The 20159-nt window shown below is 32.1% G+C and overlaps 1 protein-coding gene across 1 annotated transcript; it reads left to right on the forward strand.

Moving 5' to 3' along the window:
* Window positions 1–280: 280 nt before the first annotated feature.
* LOC143078483 (von Willebrand factor D and EGF domain-containing protein-like) lies at window positions 281–18213 on the forward strand. The gene is made up of 12 exons (XM_076253342.1): window positions 281–313; window positions 880–1029; window positions 8483–8695; window positions 9382–9587; window positions 11179–11593; window positions 11817–11969; window positions 12693–12879; window positions 13231–13415; window positions 14481–14732; window positions 16064–16103; window positions 16666–16762; window positions 17434–18213. The coding sequence occupies exons 1-12, from the start codon at window positions 281–283 to the stop codon at window positions 17630–17632; spliced, it is 2130 nt and encodes a 709-aa protein (XP_076109457.1). The 3' UTR covers window positions 17633–18213.
* The last annotated feature ends 1946 nt before the right edge of the window (window positions 18214–20159 follow it).

Consider the following 20159-nt stretch of genomic DNA (forward strand, 5'->3'; position numbering starts at 1 on the left):
TTATCTCTGTTGATGCATCCGGTTGTTTTCTGAATGAAGTTGAATCAAATACGTAGATTTGTTCTTGTCGATTGTATATTCAAAATAACTTTAAGAATTTAAAAAAATAGTTACATGTTAAGGCGGATTCTTCTAAATCCAAATTAATAAATATATAATGTTTTCTAAATTTATTGAATGTTTAACATTTATTTACATATTTCAGACTTTAAGGTTTGAAGTCCTGTTTTGACAAATAGGGACATGCATCACAATATCAAAAAAAAAATTAAAAAGCGAAATGTGGTTCACTAAAATTACAAATGAAAATCAGGTTTAATCGTGAAGTACTTGTTTAACTAGAATCATATATCGTTATACTGATGAATTAGCTAATTTCTGTCAAGATCTAAATGAATGGTAACTTCACCATTAAAACATTAGTTCACATTTTGACACTTGTTAATACCCATTATAGAATCAACTGAAAATTACTTTCATGAAAGGATATGCAGCTTGAATTTATTTTGAATTAATTTCAACATATATTCACTTTTCTCAGATTATCAAATCATCATAAACCAATTGCAACTGAGAATACAAAACAAACAAATAATAAGCATTCAAATTGTAGAAAAATTCTTCTCTCATTGTCTTATGTGAAATGCACTGTCAGCATCTTCCTTTTCATCATACTTTTTTTTTAAAAGAACCAGAAAAAATATACATTAATTTTGTTTGACGAAGAAAGATATATGGATTCGACGTGTTAATTTAACGTGGAAAATCATTTTAAACAAGATATAGTCAATTCTATTGCTAAAGCGTTGTGTATTTAAATAACGTGTAAAATTATCAAATCGATGAGCAAATTATACGAACTTTTGCAATTTATTGTAGATAAACGTAGTAGATAAAGATTCTGTTCTGAAAAACAGATTATGTCAGTCTTACAACGATCCACATTTCAGGACATTTGATGGAGCATACTATGATTACATGGAAGTTGGAGAATTTGTTATGTACAGAAATGATATTGGTCCTTATTGGGTAAGTCTTTTTGTATGTATGGTAAAATGTGCTAAATATCAATAAAACAGTTCGTGATAGCTTGACTTAGAAAAATGTAAATGTCTCAATTATTGGACCTGATGGTTGATATTTAAAATGTCTTCTCTCCTACAATTAAAGTAGTATCCTTTTCAACCAGAATCATTTGGGAAAAAAATTGAAAACAACACGTGAATTAATTTATTTCGTCCGAAGCGCTTTTCTGGATTTACCTTCATCAGAAACGCTTAAAGCCAAACATTTGAAATTTGAAGATCTATAAGTACCGAATTCGTTGAAGAGCTACATGTATATATCAAAAACACCTAAAAGGAATAGCCAAATTCATCTAAAGCCAACTTTGCCTGAGGGAGTTGAAACCTTAGTTTCTTAAAAATTTCTAAATTAGAACGACTGTCTATTTTTATCAAAACTGATTAATTTCTGCAACATCTGATATTTTTCTGACACAAATATAGAATGTGGTATTTATTTCCCCGAACAACTATATAAATTACATAAAGGGCGGAGTTGTTGAAATGAAGTGTTTGTACGTCATTTTGTAAGGAATAAACTGGACAAAATATTCAATACAAACATATTCGAGATCTTAGAGGCTTACACCTATTTGTGCTGCTTCCTACGTCTTAACTAAGATGATTACTAATATGTTAAAGCAGTAGTATACCTCTGATCTAACGTCATAAATAGATTTAGAGAAAAAAATCCGGGTAACAAATTTTAACAGAGGGAAACACATCAAAAGATTCGTAATATTTACGACGATGCTTGAACTAAACAGACACAATAAATAAAATAGTCAAAATTCAAAATATGAGTTCAGCAGTCATCACCGTGTTACAATTTTAAAAGAAACAATTTTACAAAAAAGCATAAAAACACCTTCATTGCTTCGCGTGTCTGACGTCAGGAAATGTATACGTCACATAAGAGAAAATTTGTCGTTCAATGTTTATACAAAAAAATTGTATAATATCACATGGAAAATGTTGGGTTACAGGGTTACAAAATCAAAAGTATGTTAGAATAAATTTCAGAAATAGATCGAGATTAAAAATTTTCCAGAAGTTCTTTAGAATTTATTAGAATCCACAAATGCTGAATACCACTACAAAGTGCCACATGGCAATGTTAGATATAACACTAAAATGACAACAATACATGACAGGACTTCAATTCAAGATAAAGATCATTGATGACCTATATATCCCCACAAATATACAAGGCATACATATAAATGAGCATCTTACGTCTTACCTCGGAGAGAAAGCCCGGGATTAAATATTCTGGCAAAAAAGTTAACACAACAAAGACTGATAACCAGTACATTTCTCAAGTTATTCATAAAACAAGGATAGGTAGAAATAGTCTGGCCGATTGGTGCAGATATAGAGCAGAATTGCTCACTTGATGAGGAAAGCATGAAACTATGCATAGTAGTTCTTGGTTTTATACCCTGTGATTTCAGCTATGGACCCATTCTGAAAAAATCCAATATGGCTGCCATTTTCAAGATGGCGGAAAAACGGTATAAATATCAAGATTGTCCTAAAGGTATTCTATATAATTTCGGAAATTAAAGTAATGATTCTTTAAAAATAGACTTCATGTTCTTGAATTTGTTATCAATTAATTATATAATACACAACAAATAATTTGGTTATTTCTAACACACCCATTTGCAAATCTGGCTGCATAAACAAAAACAAATAGTGAAATTCAAAATTTTAATCATTTTAATGTTATTTTAATTGTTCTTTAAACGCTTTCAGTATTTTTGGTTGGAATGAAATAGGTTGAAACGACTCGTTTGAACGTTGATATAGGTCGGCTAAATGTGGTGGAATATTAGGTAACTCATCTGAACTTTGAGGCAGTACAGAGGGCACCTTGTCTCGTGTCTCTTCAATGCCATGTCTTACGTCACTCATCGCGTTTTCATCTGCCGTACCCACTACATCGTCAAATTATTCTATGTAATCAATAGGTGTACATTTTTGAGGCTGATTAGACGATTGCCATGGTTAAGGGGCAACTATTTCCTTTTCCAACTACATGTACGTGCGAAACCAATTCGCAACTATTCAGCGAGAATGCATCTTGGTCAACACTTGTATTAGTTTTAATGGTATCAGTCATTTTTGAATTTGGCGGAACTGTGATGGTGCGTTTTATGCAAATTTGAAATCTCGTTTCCACGGTTAACAACTGCCGTATTTATCACTTTATTGTTGATGGTAATTGTGGGAGTACTCAGGTTTATCACTGCGTTCAGTGTGTCCAAAATATCTAGCCTAAGTATAAATTCGTCTGTTATTGGCTCTTTGCACACATCCTATTGTATGATTCTATTAATGTCGAGAGTCGTTCTTTATAATCTTCCCAATAAAAAGCTGTTAACCAAAACCACGTAGCGTTAAGTTCTTCAAATCTCCATTTTTCTGCCAAAATTAATTTCTCATTTACCAATGTTATCATTGCAGCAGTGTCCACAATCATGCTCACAATCTGCATGTTCTGGTCATGTATAGTATCTCGTACTGCTAAACTCTTTAACATGGTTCGTCTGATGACAATATTGGACGAGGCCGTGGGCCTCTGTTCGATTTTGTGATGAGGTGATGTTTAATGGTCAATAGACTTTGGAATCGTGCGTTTGGCTACTAGCCCGACCCATTGATGTTTAAAGACTACATTGTTAGGGTTGCACTTTGATTTTCACCGTATCGTGGTGACGGTGACCGTTGTCTGAAATAACCGGGTTTTCTGGAGTTTGTCCGTGGACATACTAACCGTTGTCTTTAAGGACTATATGATCTCTAGTTTATTGAGTGGGTTGCTGATCGATAATCATTAAGCTTGGGTGTATTTCTACCTGACGATCTACCGCGATTGTATTGCTTAGGATATCTTCCACGTGTATATTGATCAGGGGATCTTCCATGGACCTGGTGATCTTCCATAATTATTTGATCAGAAGAACCGCAGTTAAATTGATCGGCAAATACACGGTTATGCTGATTAGTTGAAAGCCTAACATCAGCTAGTTTTGTGACAATTTGTGTGAGGTTATGCACCTCATTATCAAAAATAAAATTGAGAATGGAAATGGGGAATGTGCCAAAGAGACAACAACCCGACCATAGAAAAAAAAAAACAACAGCAGAAGGTCACCAACAGGTCTTCAATGTAGCGAGAAATTCCCGCACCCGGAGGCGTCCTTCAGCTGGCCCCTCAACAAATATATACTAGTTCAGTGATAATGAACGCCATACTAATTTCCAAATTGTACACAAGAAACTAAAATTAAAATAATACTAGACTAACAAAGGCCAGAGGCTCCTGACTTGGGACAGGCGCAAAAATGCGGCGGGGTTAAACATGTTTGTGAGATCTCAACCCTCCCCCTATACCTCTAGCCAATGTAGAAAAGTAAACGCATTATACCCACATTAAAATTTAGTTCAAGAGAAGTCCGAGTCTGATGTCAGAAGATGTAACCAAAGAAAATAAACAAAATGACAATAATACATAAATAACTACAGACTACTAGCAGTTAACTGACATGCCAGCTCCAGACTTCAATTAACTTGACTGAAAGATTATGATTTCATCATATGAACGTCAGGCACAATCCTTCCCGTTAGGGGTTTAGTATCATACCATCATAACATTTATGAGATGACTGCTCATATTTTCTTTATTGGTCGGTGATACTGCGCCATCAACAAAGTAGACTTGTAGATGGTCATAATTGGCACTTTTTGATTCCTATATATCGCCATCTGGTTTGCTATTAAGGTTTTCAATTGTTTTAACGCCTTGTTGAATGTTTCTGTGTTCCTCTCTTTTACATGCCTTGAAGAATCTTTGTTTTTACATCCTTGACGGAATGCTTCGGTTCCAATTCGGTTTGATCGTCTTTCTTACTGAAGCGCTGCTCCAAATGGATGCTTTTTTAAGGCATTGGAATCATCATCTGTGTTTAACTTGTGAGCGTACTCAAAGCCAACATCGGCCTGGTAATCTGGGGCCTACACACATTTTTTCTGTTTTCCCATTGTCATCTACCGGCAGTTCGTTCAAAAAAAAAAAAACGCGTCCCAGGTCATTCATCCTTTTCTATTAGGTTTTTGCATTTTTGGGATCTGTGGGATTCGGCTCCGGTGCCTTTCACCAAGATTTTCTTGCCATCGGGTATATTCTCTCTCCAATGAGGAGTCTTAAAAAAAACTGTTGCAACACTCTTTTGGTTTCCTGTGTCCTTTCCTGTATCGGTCAGAAGAGTCAGCTTGCTGTTATGGGAAGCCTGTTAGAGCTTCAGGAACTGACAAGGTTGTCTTAACTGGAGTGATAAATGTGGGATTGCCATTGTCTCGACGGGGATGATACCGAAAGTAGGCACTACATTCAGCATTGGAGAAACTTGATAGAATCAACTTGCAACCATTTTTTCTGTAATGGTGTGTTGCTCTGTGTGCGTAAGAAGACACATAAGCCTTTTGCTGGTATCCTTGATTAGTACTAGAGGTATATAGTATGTTCTTAAACGGAGATTGTTATTGAAAGACCCAAGGCATGGATTTTGTTGTGTACTTTTGATAAACTTGCGTTGTACTGGCTAAGGTCAAATTTTGGCTTAGATGATGTGCCTTTGCAGGAAATTTAACTTCTTTATTTCGATTGTCCATTTATTCATTTACAACAGATGCCAGTTGTTGGAAGGTACCCTGCTATTCAAATGCACTTTTAAACTGAACTGTGTCTCCTTCCTCAGTTGTTGTCAGCTTGTCCATTCGTCTCACCACAACATTGAATATCTTATTGGTCTGACCATCAATTCCGCAGAATTATTAATAGCCTTGTGGTCTATCCTGTCTTAAGACAGGTGAAGTTGCTGAGATATTGCTCTCACCTGTTCGTTATTAATATTTATTGCCTCTTTCTGTTCAACTTCAAACGTAACGAAACCAACACATATTTTATCAATTCACGTTTCGCTCTGTTTCATATTGCGGTGAATCTCAGCTGTTCTTTGAGCATAAGATTTTATATCTGCTAAAAATTCTTGTTACAATTGTTCAATAGTCATTTCTGAACTGTCCTCTGTTAAAGCATCTTCAGCTGTGGGTTTCTTCATATCCTCAAGTGATTCACTTTCTGCCATTTCAATTTTCTTGTCCTTGTTGTCCTCAATTCCTTCCATTGCACTGATATGTGTTTAAATGATTCTCAATTCACAGTTTAATATCTCAAATTGCAAAATAATGCGACCCAAGAAATAAGATAGGCACTGAATAATATCTTAAGGCAGATAAATCCCAAATCACAGTTTTTATGTGTTACCAAAGACAACAAATATGAAAGCTACTTCTTTGTTTATGAAATTACAATCAAGGCAAAATCAAAAAGCATAGAGCTGGGACGGATACTAAATGACACTATGCATCAATAAAATGTTTTTTTCAGGTCAATTCTAAATAATGAATATTTGCTTATTTTGCAAGGCGGCCATTTTGAAAATAGCCGCCATTTTGTATTTTAAAGCTAGATCAAAACAAAATCTTGCTAAGTACACCAAGTCATTCAAATATGTTGATTTGTGTGCTTCCAGCATCAAATCCACTGTGGCTTGTGCAATACTTGAAAATATTTTAGAACGTACGGCAGCCATCTTGAAATAAGTCGCCATATTGAATTTTGAGGGTGGGTTCATAGCTAATATTCCTCAGTACACAAAAATATACCATCATGATAAATTTGGTGCTTTCCTCATTATTTAAGCATTTTTTTCACCGATCAACCGGACTAAAATATTCTAAGCATGATAGAAAATACATATTGTCAAATGAAGAGATAAAATTAAATAAAGGAGTTATACGCCCAAAATGCTTTTTCTAACTAACTAGTGTTATTAAACCAATCTAAGTACAATTGTATTGATTATTCCCGTTCAGAAATCATGAGTGTAAACTTTTGGGGTACATACTTAGAATATTGGCTAATTAGTGTAAGACAAAGTTGCACCATATTTGGCGTTAACGATAAAACTACTTTACAAGTAAAAAAAAAGACATATACCTGCTTACATGTTAATATATACTTGAAACTATATATGTACAACATGTATACCTACAAAAAATTGCTACAAACTCTGAAACAATCACCAAAAGTATCAATGTGTTATTACTTGAGAATCATCATTGGACATATTACAAAAACTACAAATAGGATAGATTTCCGAAATCGTCATTATTGTAATAAAATTTCCGGAGTCATTGCCCTTTCAATACTTTTTATTACCATTTTTACACCATGTACACTTTTGAGTATGATCTTGAAAAACACAATGCATAGATAGAAACTGTCAAAGCAAAACATATGAACAAGACAAGATTTACTATTAAGTATACATGGCCAACAGTTATATTTTCCTCAAATTGCGATTTCTATCATTAGTTCTACATTGTTGCCTATCATAATGAACATTACAACCAACAAAAAAAATGAAATGGCAGTGTTTAGAAATAGTTTGTATTTATTGTGTATTATCTTGAAAACAATAACAGAAAGACTATTTTTGTTTGTCTATGGTCATTATCTTTTTTATTTAACCTAGCGTTTGAGTTTATTTTGGAGTTTTAACTTTGAGTTTTCCTTTTGTATATTTCGCTTATTATTAGACAGGAAACATTATCATCAAGACAAGAGCTACATACGAGTATAACAGTCAAATTGTTAAGATCGCTCCTTAAATTCAGTACTAGTTACACCGTTCCCGATCGAGCAGACGATTCAGTACTGTTCAGTTTTTTTCAGGCAATTCAATAGGCTAGTAATGAAATCAACTTCTGGTCAGTCCGAACATAGACTTAACATATCTTAAATAAGTACAAGCGAATGGTCTGAACAGTACAAAATTTAAGAGCGGTTCAGACCAAAATGACTTGCTGATCAAGATTGGTTTACTAGTGGCAGTTGAGAATCTTCAACATGTGAAGACGGTCGAAATTGTCAGTCAAAGCAGTTATTGTCTTTCAGTAATTTAAGACTATAAGGAAAAATTGTACACAGCAAAAATTATCAGCTAAAACATTGTCTACAAATTGGTGAAATAAGCCCTTATTGTCAGTTAGCTCCTTATACATGTAGTAGTTTTTGTCCTAAATGTCGATATGTTAACCCTTATTTGTATATGGCACACATGTTTAAATAGATTCGGAAACACTATAAACAAAAACAAAATATCCGAAATACAAGGACTTTTTTTATTATTATTCATATGCTAGTTTACATTGTTGGGAAGTCATCCTTGCTGAAGAATCACATATATCCAGATCAACTACACAACTTGTTCTTCAGAGTCTTTATAATCTTGATTTTCTTTTCAATTGGAATTAACCTGATGTCTACATATCTCTATATATTTCAGATACATGCATTATTTACAAGTTGTGGTTCCAGATTTCCCGGTACTTCATGCATCTGTGGAATAGCAATACGGAGCAAAGAGTCATTATTTGTTCTACGTACATGTGAACAGATTTCAAGAACAGAAAAATATTTCCTTCAGCAACCTGTTGTATCACTGACATATTGCGACAAGACAGATATGGTTATCGAAAACACTAATAATAATTACAAGGTTTGTATGCTTCAACTGAAACAATGAGTAAGGATTTTTATTGACGCCAAAGTTTTCAAGCTATCGGTTGTGTTAAAGTTTCATATATTAAAAGGCGTTTTGGTCGAAGTAAACGTAGACATAGCACATTTAAAAGTAACACAAACCTAACTTATACTTCCCTCTATGAAATCATTTCCAAAACTATTTCTATAAATAAGAAAATATTTAATAAGATAACACATCATACGTATGTCTTAACTGCTCTAAGAAGACATACGAAATTTCACTTTTGTATCAACATTTGCTAATTGCAGTTTTGATCATATCAACATGACATTATGATGAGGGTATCTGATTAACAGCAAATAAATTAGATGATTTACTATCAATGCATTTCTCAAAAACATGTTTTTTTAAGAATTTAAAGAATATTTTTAAGAATAGTTTGTTTTTAACTATTCCAAATGTTATAGAATGTATCCAAACATTAGAAAGCATTATGAGAATTATGATTTCAAAAATGTTGTTTATATTTAAATTTGAATTTTAAAGTCTATAACAAGAACAATGTAATATTTCACCGTTACTGAGGAAAGTTCACATAATCTGACCAAGTCAATTGATAACCTGAGCACGCTAAGACAATATTTCGTCCACCATTGTCTACACTGCTGTGAGAACGTTTCTATAATTTTTCAATTTAGATTATTTTGCCAATTGCAACAGAAATACAGTTTTCCATAGCAAGACGATTTATAAGCGTAATTTCTATAAAGCCGGCTGTGAAAGATATTAATACTGCAAAAGGTCTGTGTGGCGTTCCTAGTACATCAAAAGATCCATCAGATGACTTCACTCACCGTGACTATGGACCGATCAATGATGGTCAGATCTTTGCAGATTCTTGGAGGTATTGTGTTTTTAAATATTAATCCACTGTTTAAGCTTTTTAAAAAGGCAGTAAAACAACTGCAATTCAACGAACTAAGTAAAAATGAAAATTCTAGAAAAAAAAAATTACCTTCAATCGAGTAGTTTATGATAGTTTGTGTGAATAATTGAACGAACTGTAATTAAATGAAAGAAATAAAATTTAAAAAAAATATACATTACATTGTAGAATCAAATCTTAAATTATGCATAAATGTCTACACAATATTTCAGACCCTTCATTACCGGTATCTCAAGTATACAAACCTATAGAATACAATTATAGCCTTTGTATGAGGTCAATACAAGGATATAATGACACGAAAGAAGTATATTGACTTAAGACGAAGTCCGATATCGATATACTTATTTTTGTCGATATATCATGTATTGACATCATTTTTATTTATTTCCGATCATATTTGTATCATAAATTGTCAGTGTAATACATTCGATCATTGGATTTTGTTGTTTATTATATTGTCTCCTGAAATTAAAACATATTAGATGCTATTTCATTGAAATTTTTATGTTTTGTTTTTGTACATCGTATGTATTTGAAGATTTTTTCTTCAGATATTCGATCATAAAAACACATTTTTGAAAACTTTTTTACAATATCGTGAAATTTATTACATGACGTCCGAGCTAATATGCTTTTTTGCTATCCGCCTTTTTCTATCTACCTTCGAAAATATGGTCCAACATGTGACTATCCCTGAACTAATCACATTAGTTAAAATATACGAATTAACAATAAAAATGTATATGATACTTACCATCTGTTGTAATCCGAATGAAATTGCAGACAGAAAATAATACACCAGTCCAGGAAAATACGATCTATTGCTATGACCTGATCAAATTGGTAGTAGGTAATGCATAAAAAGAATTTATATTACGAGAATACTATTATCCCTGAACTTATCACATTAATTGAAATATACGAATTAACAATAAAAATATATATGATACTTACCATCTGTTGTAATTTGAATGAAATTGCAGACAGAAAATCGTACATCAGTCCAGGAAAACACGATCTAGTGCTATGACCTGATCAAATTGGTAGTAGGTAATGCATAAAAAGAATTTATATTACGAGAATACTATTATCCCTGAACTTATCACATTAATTGAAATATACGAATTAACAATAAAAATATATATGATACTTACCATCTGTTGTAATTTGAATGAAATTGCAGACAGAAAATCGTACATCAGTCCAGGAAAACACGATCTAGTGCTATGACCTGATCAAATTGGTAGTAACTAATGCTTAAAAAGAATTTATATTACAAGAATACTATAAAAAACTAAAAATGTTTAAAAACACGTTAAAATCATTGATTAGGTTAAATTAAGATCTGATACAAAAAAAGTTGTTTGATTTAGATGAATGAACCATGACGTAAAGTTTACGTTTTTACACATTCAGTAAAACTTCATTGGTATCATAAATTAGTTGCAAAACTACAGTTTATGCTAGTAATAATACAAATGTGATACATATTGTTTATATGTAATAGAATAACGTTCGTAACTCTATTTTATATATTTTTTAACAGGATATCATCAGAAATGGTTGATGAACAACTTTTTAATGAAGAGCCGGAATTTCTCAAAACAAACAACGATGCAAATAATTCGATTGTTATTGTTGACAACAATGAAATTAACCCTGATTTAGCAACATATTGTTCATGTGACCATTCATATTGGAGTACCGACTCACTAGATGACGTTAATAGTGTAAAATGTAATTTAACAGAAAGCACTGAGCAATGTACAGAGCCATCAAATTCATTCGATTCATTTGTACAATACAATTCTTGCTTTCAGCCTCTGCCTCAGCCTCAACGGAGAAGACGATCCGCTAATTTCCCTCATAAAATAAGTAAACACAGTTTAAATAATAATGATGACGTGGTAGACTTCAAGCCATTGATATATAGTGATGACGTAAATGAGACAGAGATTGAGGTAATTTCAATTCGAAGACTAAGTGAGCCTTTTTTATTTCTCTGATTAAACAATGTTAAAGGAATAATAAATCTATGATAAATGTGGACAAGAAAGTAAAGAAAAAATTAACTCTGTATGAATCTGTCCATTTAAGAAATGTTTGAAAATATTCACATTTATGTCAAAAAAACGCATTTCACAATAGATTATAAACAACATTGATAACTAATTTATTTTACAGTCACCATCAACTTTTCGAAATGGTTGGACGTCTGATGGAGCATATACCATATGTTTTAACAGCATTAACAACGCGTTACAGAATGATATGTACAAAGATTATGTTGATACACCTGTCGACAAGTTCATAGAAGCGTGTGTAAAGGATATAGAAGTATAACTTTTTTCATTATTTAAGAACAGGGATATAACGAAATAACCAAAACTCTTTCTTATCACAACGAGAAATATTTCACCCTGAAAACCAAAATCGATTTAAATTTTTGTATAGATATAGATTTCACCACTGTTAGGAATGTGCTACGATATTTCTCTAGGAAAGTCAGATAATTTTTAATATTTAAAGCGCGAGGATTGTCGAGCTTTTTAAGAACAAAAATATAATTAATGTCAGTCGAAAATGTCGTAATGCACGACTTATAGTGGTAGAAAATGTTTCTTCTTTGATTTTCATTCCCCTATTCAAAGATTTCCAGAGGGCTGTGAGGTCAAGATAATGGTCGCCTTTGTTCATGTGATCACAATTATAGAACATTCAGAAAAAAAATAATATAATTTGCGTCATAATTAAATCATTAGTGCAGCTTTAAACAATTGGAAAAGACTAATATTAGTCTTTTCCAATTGTTTAAAGCTGCTTGGTGTGCTGAAGTTGTTAGAATATGCTCAATTTTGACTCTGGTGGATAGATATCTTTATTAATATAGGAATCTTGTGGTTTACTGGAGTCTAAATAAATGACTAATTATGTTCGATTGTTTCCAGCATTTTCTGTTTCATATTTTAAATACACATTTCATTCTTATTAATATGGTATTTTTCTAAGACATGTAAATATTTTACTATTTAAGGCATGTTTTTGTTGTAATACCTTTAGGTTGCAGGCGATACCACGTTTCTAACAGACACAGTAAATGCCATGGTAACAAGTATTTTGACAGAGCTTGTAAAAACTGAATCACTGTATACTAAAAAATCTGCTGATGGATCACAAACTTTGTTAGAATATTTTGCAAGTGAATTATGTCTGAACAATTGCAATGATAATGGATTATGTAAATCAGGTAACACATTGTTTGTTGTTGAAAGAATGAATTAAAGTGTTAAATTTCAGTTTCCACGGAGTTCGGTATTTTTTGTGATTTTACTGTTTATGTAGCAGTTGTCTGAAAAATGAAAACAAAAAGTTTAGCTCAGAAAAAGTATACATAAGATGATGTTATTGTTAAAAATCAACATTACGATCCGATCTTTTAATATCTAATGAATATAAAATGTTTTCACTTTACAAATTTGGTTTCATGATCTCACAGCATTTAAAACATTTATTAAATCTCTTTTCTTTTTCAACTTCTACTGTTTCATAAACAGTTCTACATGTTGTAATCAATAGTGTGTTGTGCTCACAATTGTAGGGGTGTGTAGTTGTGATAACGGACACGTGGGTGAGGATTGCTCTTATAACACCACGTTACCACCGACTGGTATCAGTCTTCCTTTTGATGGTGAATGTAAGCTAACAATTCGCGCATGTGAAACAATAAATGTATTTGGAGAATTTCTAACCACCTCTGTATGGTGTAAGCGAAGACATTTTCAGGTATAGTTGTACACATATATTCTTGGAGGTAATATGCCATGTGCTAAATTTTGAACCAATTAAATGATCAAATGTACAAATTTTACAATCTTTCAAGCCGTTTTCGTCTTCAACTTTCGATACTCGAGATGAATGCGATTGAAAACAACAGATCTTCTAAATCTTAAATAGGAAATATGCGTTTGACGAAGCAGTCTTGGTTTTTTTCCAGAAGGGACATAGTCATGAGAAGCATCATACAAATCTTAACGATTCAAAATTTGAAAAAAATGAGGTAGATTCCTTAAGGACACTCAGAAATATTGAACTTGACACATTTTTTAACCAACTAGCTAGAGATAAAGGATACTACAGCTACAGTTAAGTCGGCCTCATAAATTGACTTACATTTAGACACTGACAATGAGGGTAGGTTGAAAACAAAACTTTACGACAAAAGAGATGATTTCAGCTTTCCAATTGTGAACTTTCCATTTCTAAGTAGCAACATTCCAGCAGCACTTGCAATCTCTAAATTGATACGATATTCCCGTGCTTGCATTTCTTATCATGATCTTGTTGATAGAGGGTTGCTGCTCACCAGAAAGCTATTACACCAAGAGTTCCAAATGGTGAAGTTGAAATCATCCCTTCGTGAATTTTACGGACGCCATCACGAGTTGGTTGACCGTTATGGAATAACCGTTTCACAAATGATATCGGATATGTTCCTTACGTCGTAGCTACAATCCCTTTCCCTTTCATGAATGTGACCTGCCGAATTAGACTATTTGTTATCACATAAGCAACACGACGGGTGCCACATGTGGAGTAGTTTCTGCCTACTCTTCCGGAGCACCTGAGATCACCCCTAGTTTTTTGATGGGGTTCGTGTTGTTTATTCTTCAGTTTTCTATGTTGAGTCGTGTGTGCTGTTGTTTGTTTGTCCTTTTCATTTTTAGCCATGGCGTTGTCAGTTTGTTTTAGATTTATGAGTTTGACTGTCCCTTTGGTATCTTTCGTCCCTCTTTTATGGTGGATTCTGTTGATATTTTTTTCCATTTTAAATGAATTTCAATTTTTCAGATTTTAGAAAATGAGCTGCTGTACACACCAAGGGATGAACTTGTTTTAGCTAAATACAGAAACCCATTCATGTTAACTTTAAATCTGCCAGCGTCAAGGAAGAAGAGATCAGTAAACAAAGCAGTTTGGTCAGAGGGTTATGACATCAGCCTGTCCTATGATGGCCAGAATTTTGGGGAGGAAACCAGTATCATAATTTACGATGATCTTAAGTATTCATGTAATACAACGACAAAAACGTGCATATCGTTGGTATGTATTTTTTGTTTGTTATCATGGTTTAATGTATTGCTCTATATTCATGCGTGTTTACCTTTTGTTTTCAAATTTGGTTGTATCAAAGAAAATATTGAATTAAAAGGAAACAAAACTCACGAAAGAACAACATTTAAAAAGACTGAGATCTGTAGTATTTCATCTTGTCACTTATTCAAACATGTTTAAAAACCTTGGTATTTGAACTTTGTTGTTTGTTGAATGACAACTGGAAACTAGGGTCACAATTCATAAAGTAGATTATAAAGTACTATTTGTTTTATATGTTTTTTTCTTGTTATTAATTTGCTTTCTGTTTTCATTTGTATTATGTCCCAAACTATATTTCATTTGTAGTTTATACTATAGCATTATCTTATATGCTAGTTTGTAATAAACTTATAACAATTACAAATGTTTTATTGTAATCGCCTTCATCTAAATGATGATGAAAATCTTTCACAAACGACATGTTTTTTTCAAGATCATCTATGATCTGGAGCAACGAAAAATTAAAGAGAAAAAATCAACAATTTAAATTACAAACAAATCAGAGAACATCTTCAAAAAAATATCGATTAGTATTACAGCTGCAAAACATGTAAACAACTGCCGGTATATTGACAACATTATGAACACCTACATTGGTGTCGTTTTAATTTGCTATTTGATATAACCGTCAATATACAAACTCATTCATATCATTTAAGATATACTTTCACAAGTTGATAATTATATTGAGACGGTACCGGCATCTTTGCAACGTGGAATACGTTTGAGTTCATTTGCTCGATTTTAATATTCGAAATAAGAACAAAATGATCTCTCACATAAATTATTCAATATGTATCAGCTTTTATCAGCTAATCATGCTAATGATAATAACTTTATAATACATGTAACACTTATGAAAAATAGTATTATTTCTCTGCTTTAAACCAATTACTAAAAGTTGGGTTTAAACTTCATTGGATAAATTTAACCAAGTTCTGAACTAGTTCCAGTGATTGGATATTTATTTTCTTGGTTCCAATATAGAACTTTTTGTTTTAAAAGAGGGGCGAAAGATACCAGAGGGACAGTCAAACTCATACATCGAAAATAAACTGACAACGCGATGGTTAAAAATGAAAAAGACAAACAGACAAACAATAGTACACATGACATAACATAGAAAACTATTAAAAGAATAAGCAACACGAACCCCCAACAAAAACTGGGGGTGATCTCAGGTGCCCCATTTTAACGTTTGAAAGATGAATTAGCTTCTAGCTGTTAATATTTTATAGCAAATTGAAAAGCATATAATATCGAAAATTTATTTTCAGATTGTGGACGAATCAGCAGAAGAGACAGATACCAAAAAAGGTAAATCCAATTAGACTATTTTTATATACTACTGATAATGTTTAACTCTGTATCAAATAAAGAAGTTACTATTACTATAATTAAGCAATGCGTATGAAGTAATCACATGAAATACTGTAATATAAAAACCAATTAACGACAAGAATTCTTTGGGAATAATTTTCAAATGTCTTTTTACAAGTACATTTAGCTTTTTTTCATAAATAAACCATACTCAAGTTCAGATGTTTGATGTATACAACTAATATAAGTACTGCATATAAAAAAACCTCAAAATTAGTTAATAGCCTTTAAGTTGTTGATTTACTGCTAAATTCGATTCAAATAAATTCATTAGATCTTTATATTTATTAATTGCAAACAAAACTTATTGTGAAATACTTTTCCTAAATTTCCTATTCACAACAAGTTCTCGTAAAATTTGTAAATTTTATGTTCAACTTGAAAGATCTTTTGAAGTGCAAGTTATTTTCCTCTATAATGAATTCCCCTCTATAATGATATCATTGTTTGCACAATATGTAGTTCGTGAATGCTATGCAGCTGATATCATATTTTATAGATGTCATAATGATTTTGGCCCCAGTTGCAGTATCAGTGGTCGTTATCATTGCGATACTAGGTGTAGTTTGTTTCAAGTTGATGACCAAAGCGTCAAAGTAAGTGATCAAATGAATATTTAGAAATATCAAATATTCATATTTAATAATTTCTCACTTATTCAATATTTTTGCCAAAGTTGACAATTCTAAGAATTACATTACAGGTATATTATTGTGTATAGACTGTAAAAGTTCGATCAGTCAAAGTCTTAGAACTTATTAGTTATTTTTGAAAAAATGCGAGACACAAAGCCGAGGAGAGGCATAAAAACACATGACTCACAAAACATTGCAAAATTTCAAACGGAAAACAGTATAAATACAGAAAGGAAATACTGAATAGTGAAGATTCGGGATTATTTATCAACATCGGTGCAATGGTGCCTTATGATAAGAAGGGAATTCCTGTACCATATCTGTATCAAGACCTCCTGAATGCGATTATGTTAAATAGTTAATGAAATGTTGTTGGGATTGATCTTTATTGTACCATGAATTTGAATTATATGTTTTTTTGCATCTCACGTGAGTGGTGGTAAAATTTAAATAAAAAACACACAAGAGACATTATTTATATTTTACTTTAGGAGCTGACGTATCTCGAATACAAATAGTGCATTTTCATTTTTTTATGAGTTGCGTTGCTTGTGTTTCTCTTTCGTCACTAAAACACATTAACATGTATACAGTTTCACTGAGTTGATAAACTTCTTAAATGGTTTTTACAGAGCAAAAATTGTTTCTTATGGAGATGAACCTGATCAGAAGACCACGTCATCAGACAATCAGAATGGAAGGGAAAATACTGTTAGCGTACTTGAATTTAATTTGGAAGAGACCACAGATGTGAATGTTTTCGCAATGCAGTGTCCTCCGCGAAAGGAGAATATTGATGTGTGGAACGGGGGATATAAGACTTCTAAATAGCGAGTTATCTACTCTACATGTATATGAACGTCATCAAATGAGATAGTATGTGCCTTTATACAATTTAGATGTTTATATCGTTGTTTTTATTATATCTTTAAATTGTATTGCACGTGATTATCACAAACTTTTATGATATTTTACTCTATCACGTTTGTATGTCAATCATTGATGCATTTAGTCATTATAACTACGTTATATTCGTTAGATAGGTATTTTTTAAAATAACATTATAATCATGATAATCATGGACATAATAAGTTATAATAGACCTTTTTAACAGTTGTCTAAACCTATAGTTGAGAATGACTACGACAGGTAAGATGTACTGGGTCGTCTCAAAGTAAACATTGAAAATAATAGTATTGATCTCTATATTGATTTTATTGCTTGAAATTTATTTGAATGACAATAGTACAACTTTCCAAAATATTCTAAATGCCATGTAGTTTTTTTCGAAATTTGTTTAGTTTTTCAACGCAATCTATCAAATTATCTTTTTTTCAAAATTCAATATCATAAGGTATGGGATAAATCTGCATTGAGAAATATTTTTTTGTCATCTGCCTGACCAGAATTTGTTTTTTTTTATTAAATAAGGGATTATAATAAAAAATTTTCAGAAAAAAAAACCCGTAACCCTCCTCCCCCCTGAAGTTAAATTGTCGTTCCCTAATAATTTAACAGAAACATATTTATTTTTATTGTCATGAGGCGCAATCTTTGACAGACTCACATAATCATAAAGTTGAAGAGAAAGCTGATGAGAATCCGGAATGATTGCAGTGATTTTTCAATCAATTCAACGTGAAATGCCATGTTAATACATGTAATAAGAATATTATATGATAGACAAAGAGAAATCTATCTATTTAATTTTTGTTTGATATATCTTCTGTAGCTATATAGTCAATACAGTATATAACCGCCAAATCAAATATGATTATCATAATGTGTTGTGTTTTTGTTTTGAAACGACCCCTCCATTTTACCTGTAAACAGTATGTGTCATTAGTCGGTGTCGAGAGATGTTGAAAAGGTCTAATTGCAACTATATAATAGCATTTAATAGTTTGGTTCAATTTTATCAAAGTAAGCAAAGAAACGTCGCTGATAAATTATTTACTTGCACGTGAATAATTCCACCTAATTGAATCCGTATTCATGTGACCTTCAATTTAACATACTAGCTAAAGTTTGTTTACGCATGTTTCAGTCGTGTTTAGCAATTAAACGGGAAAGAATGTTTACATTGAAAATGAACCAAAGGTGAACCATTTCGTTGACTGATTCGATTCCCCAAAAAAATCATTCTTATACAGGAGAAAACGATAATTAACTATTTTTTAACCTATAAAATGAAATCAAACAAGCAAAGAAAAGTCCAATTGACCGAGGTCGTTATCTATTTAAATTTATGTTCATATCGGGTAATGTGACTGTCGGTAGTCTTTTCTGAGTACATATCGATAGTTAATTAGATGGCAGATAGGATAAAATACACACGAAATTCTGACAAATGTTATCGAGTGCATATGTTGTTAACCGTTTATTTCAGACTTATTGTAATTTGGATATGAGAATTTGAGTCATGATTTTGGATTTTCTTCAGAGTTCGGTATGTTTGTTAGTTTACCTTCTTCGTATATGTAGTAAAATATGGATATAAAACACAAGATTCAAAAAGCGATTTATATGTCTTAAGCAATGTACCTAACGTAACAAAAATACACAAAATAAACTGAACGAAAGAAAATTAGTTTATAACTACATAAAACTGGTATATCTTTTTTTTCTTAATCGACTTTTTAACTTTTTCCTCAAGTTTGTATTTGCTTGTAGTTGGAATCACACTTTCACAAAATATATGTCCCTATATTTGTAAAAACATTTAGTAAATGTTTTCCAAATTTGTGTGTGTCGATGTTCCGATGAAGATCAGCTGTCTACAGAAAATCTTTAATCCAGGTTGAGTTCAATCATTGTTTTTCTATTTTGTGATTAAATGCATTGCATATTCATATCATGGTATTTAACTAAGTCTTGTGCAACAAAACACGTTGCCAAAATATTTGAATATCCCAAATATAATACAAATGTTGACGAGATGATCACACCAAAAAGCTAAAATCGGATAAGGAATCAGAGATTTGCATGAGTGAGCTATATTCCTTGTTTTCAGATATTTTCCGTATTTTCATGCCAGTAGCGAAGTAATGGCTACACGCTGCTGATACACTCCAGGACTAACAGTCCACCAGCCGATGTATCGACCAAGTGGTATTAATAACATCAACTGTACCAATTTTAATGCATTAGATGCTCATTTCGACAATTAATGTCTCTTCAGTGATGCTCGAAGCCAACATATTTGAATAGCCAAATCTACAACACATATTAAAGAGCTGGCTTGGTTATTTTTGAATCCAACTTTCGGGTTTTGGGCTTTGGCCGTTCTTGATGGGTTCTATTTGGACGTATGAAGTTCTTGTAGTGTTATCTTCATTTTGTATACCCTAGTATTTAT

Source organism: Mytilus galloprovincialis, chromosome 6, assembly GCF_965363235.1.
Source record: "Mytilus galloprovincialis chromosome 6, xbMytGall1.hap1.1, whole genome shotgun sequence".
Taxonomy (NCBI): Eukaryota; Metazoa; Mollusca; class Bivalvia; order Mytilida; family Mytilidae; genus Mytilus; species Mytilus galloprovincialis.

Coding starts and splice junctions, on each gene's coding strand:
- LOC143078483 (XM_076253342.1), top strand. CDS start 281: ATGTGGTTCACTAAAATTACAAATGAAAATCAG. Junction 11,970..12,692: donor CGTGTGTAAAGGATATAGAA/GTATAACTTTTT, acceptor TAATACCTTTAG/GTTGCAGGCGATACCACGTT. Junction 13,416..14,480: donor GTAAGCGAAGACATTTTCAG/GTATAGTTGTAC, acceptor TCAATTTTTCAG/ATTTTAGAAAATGAGCTGCT.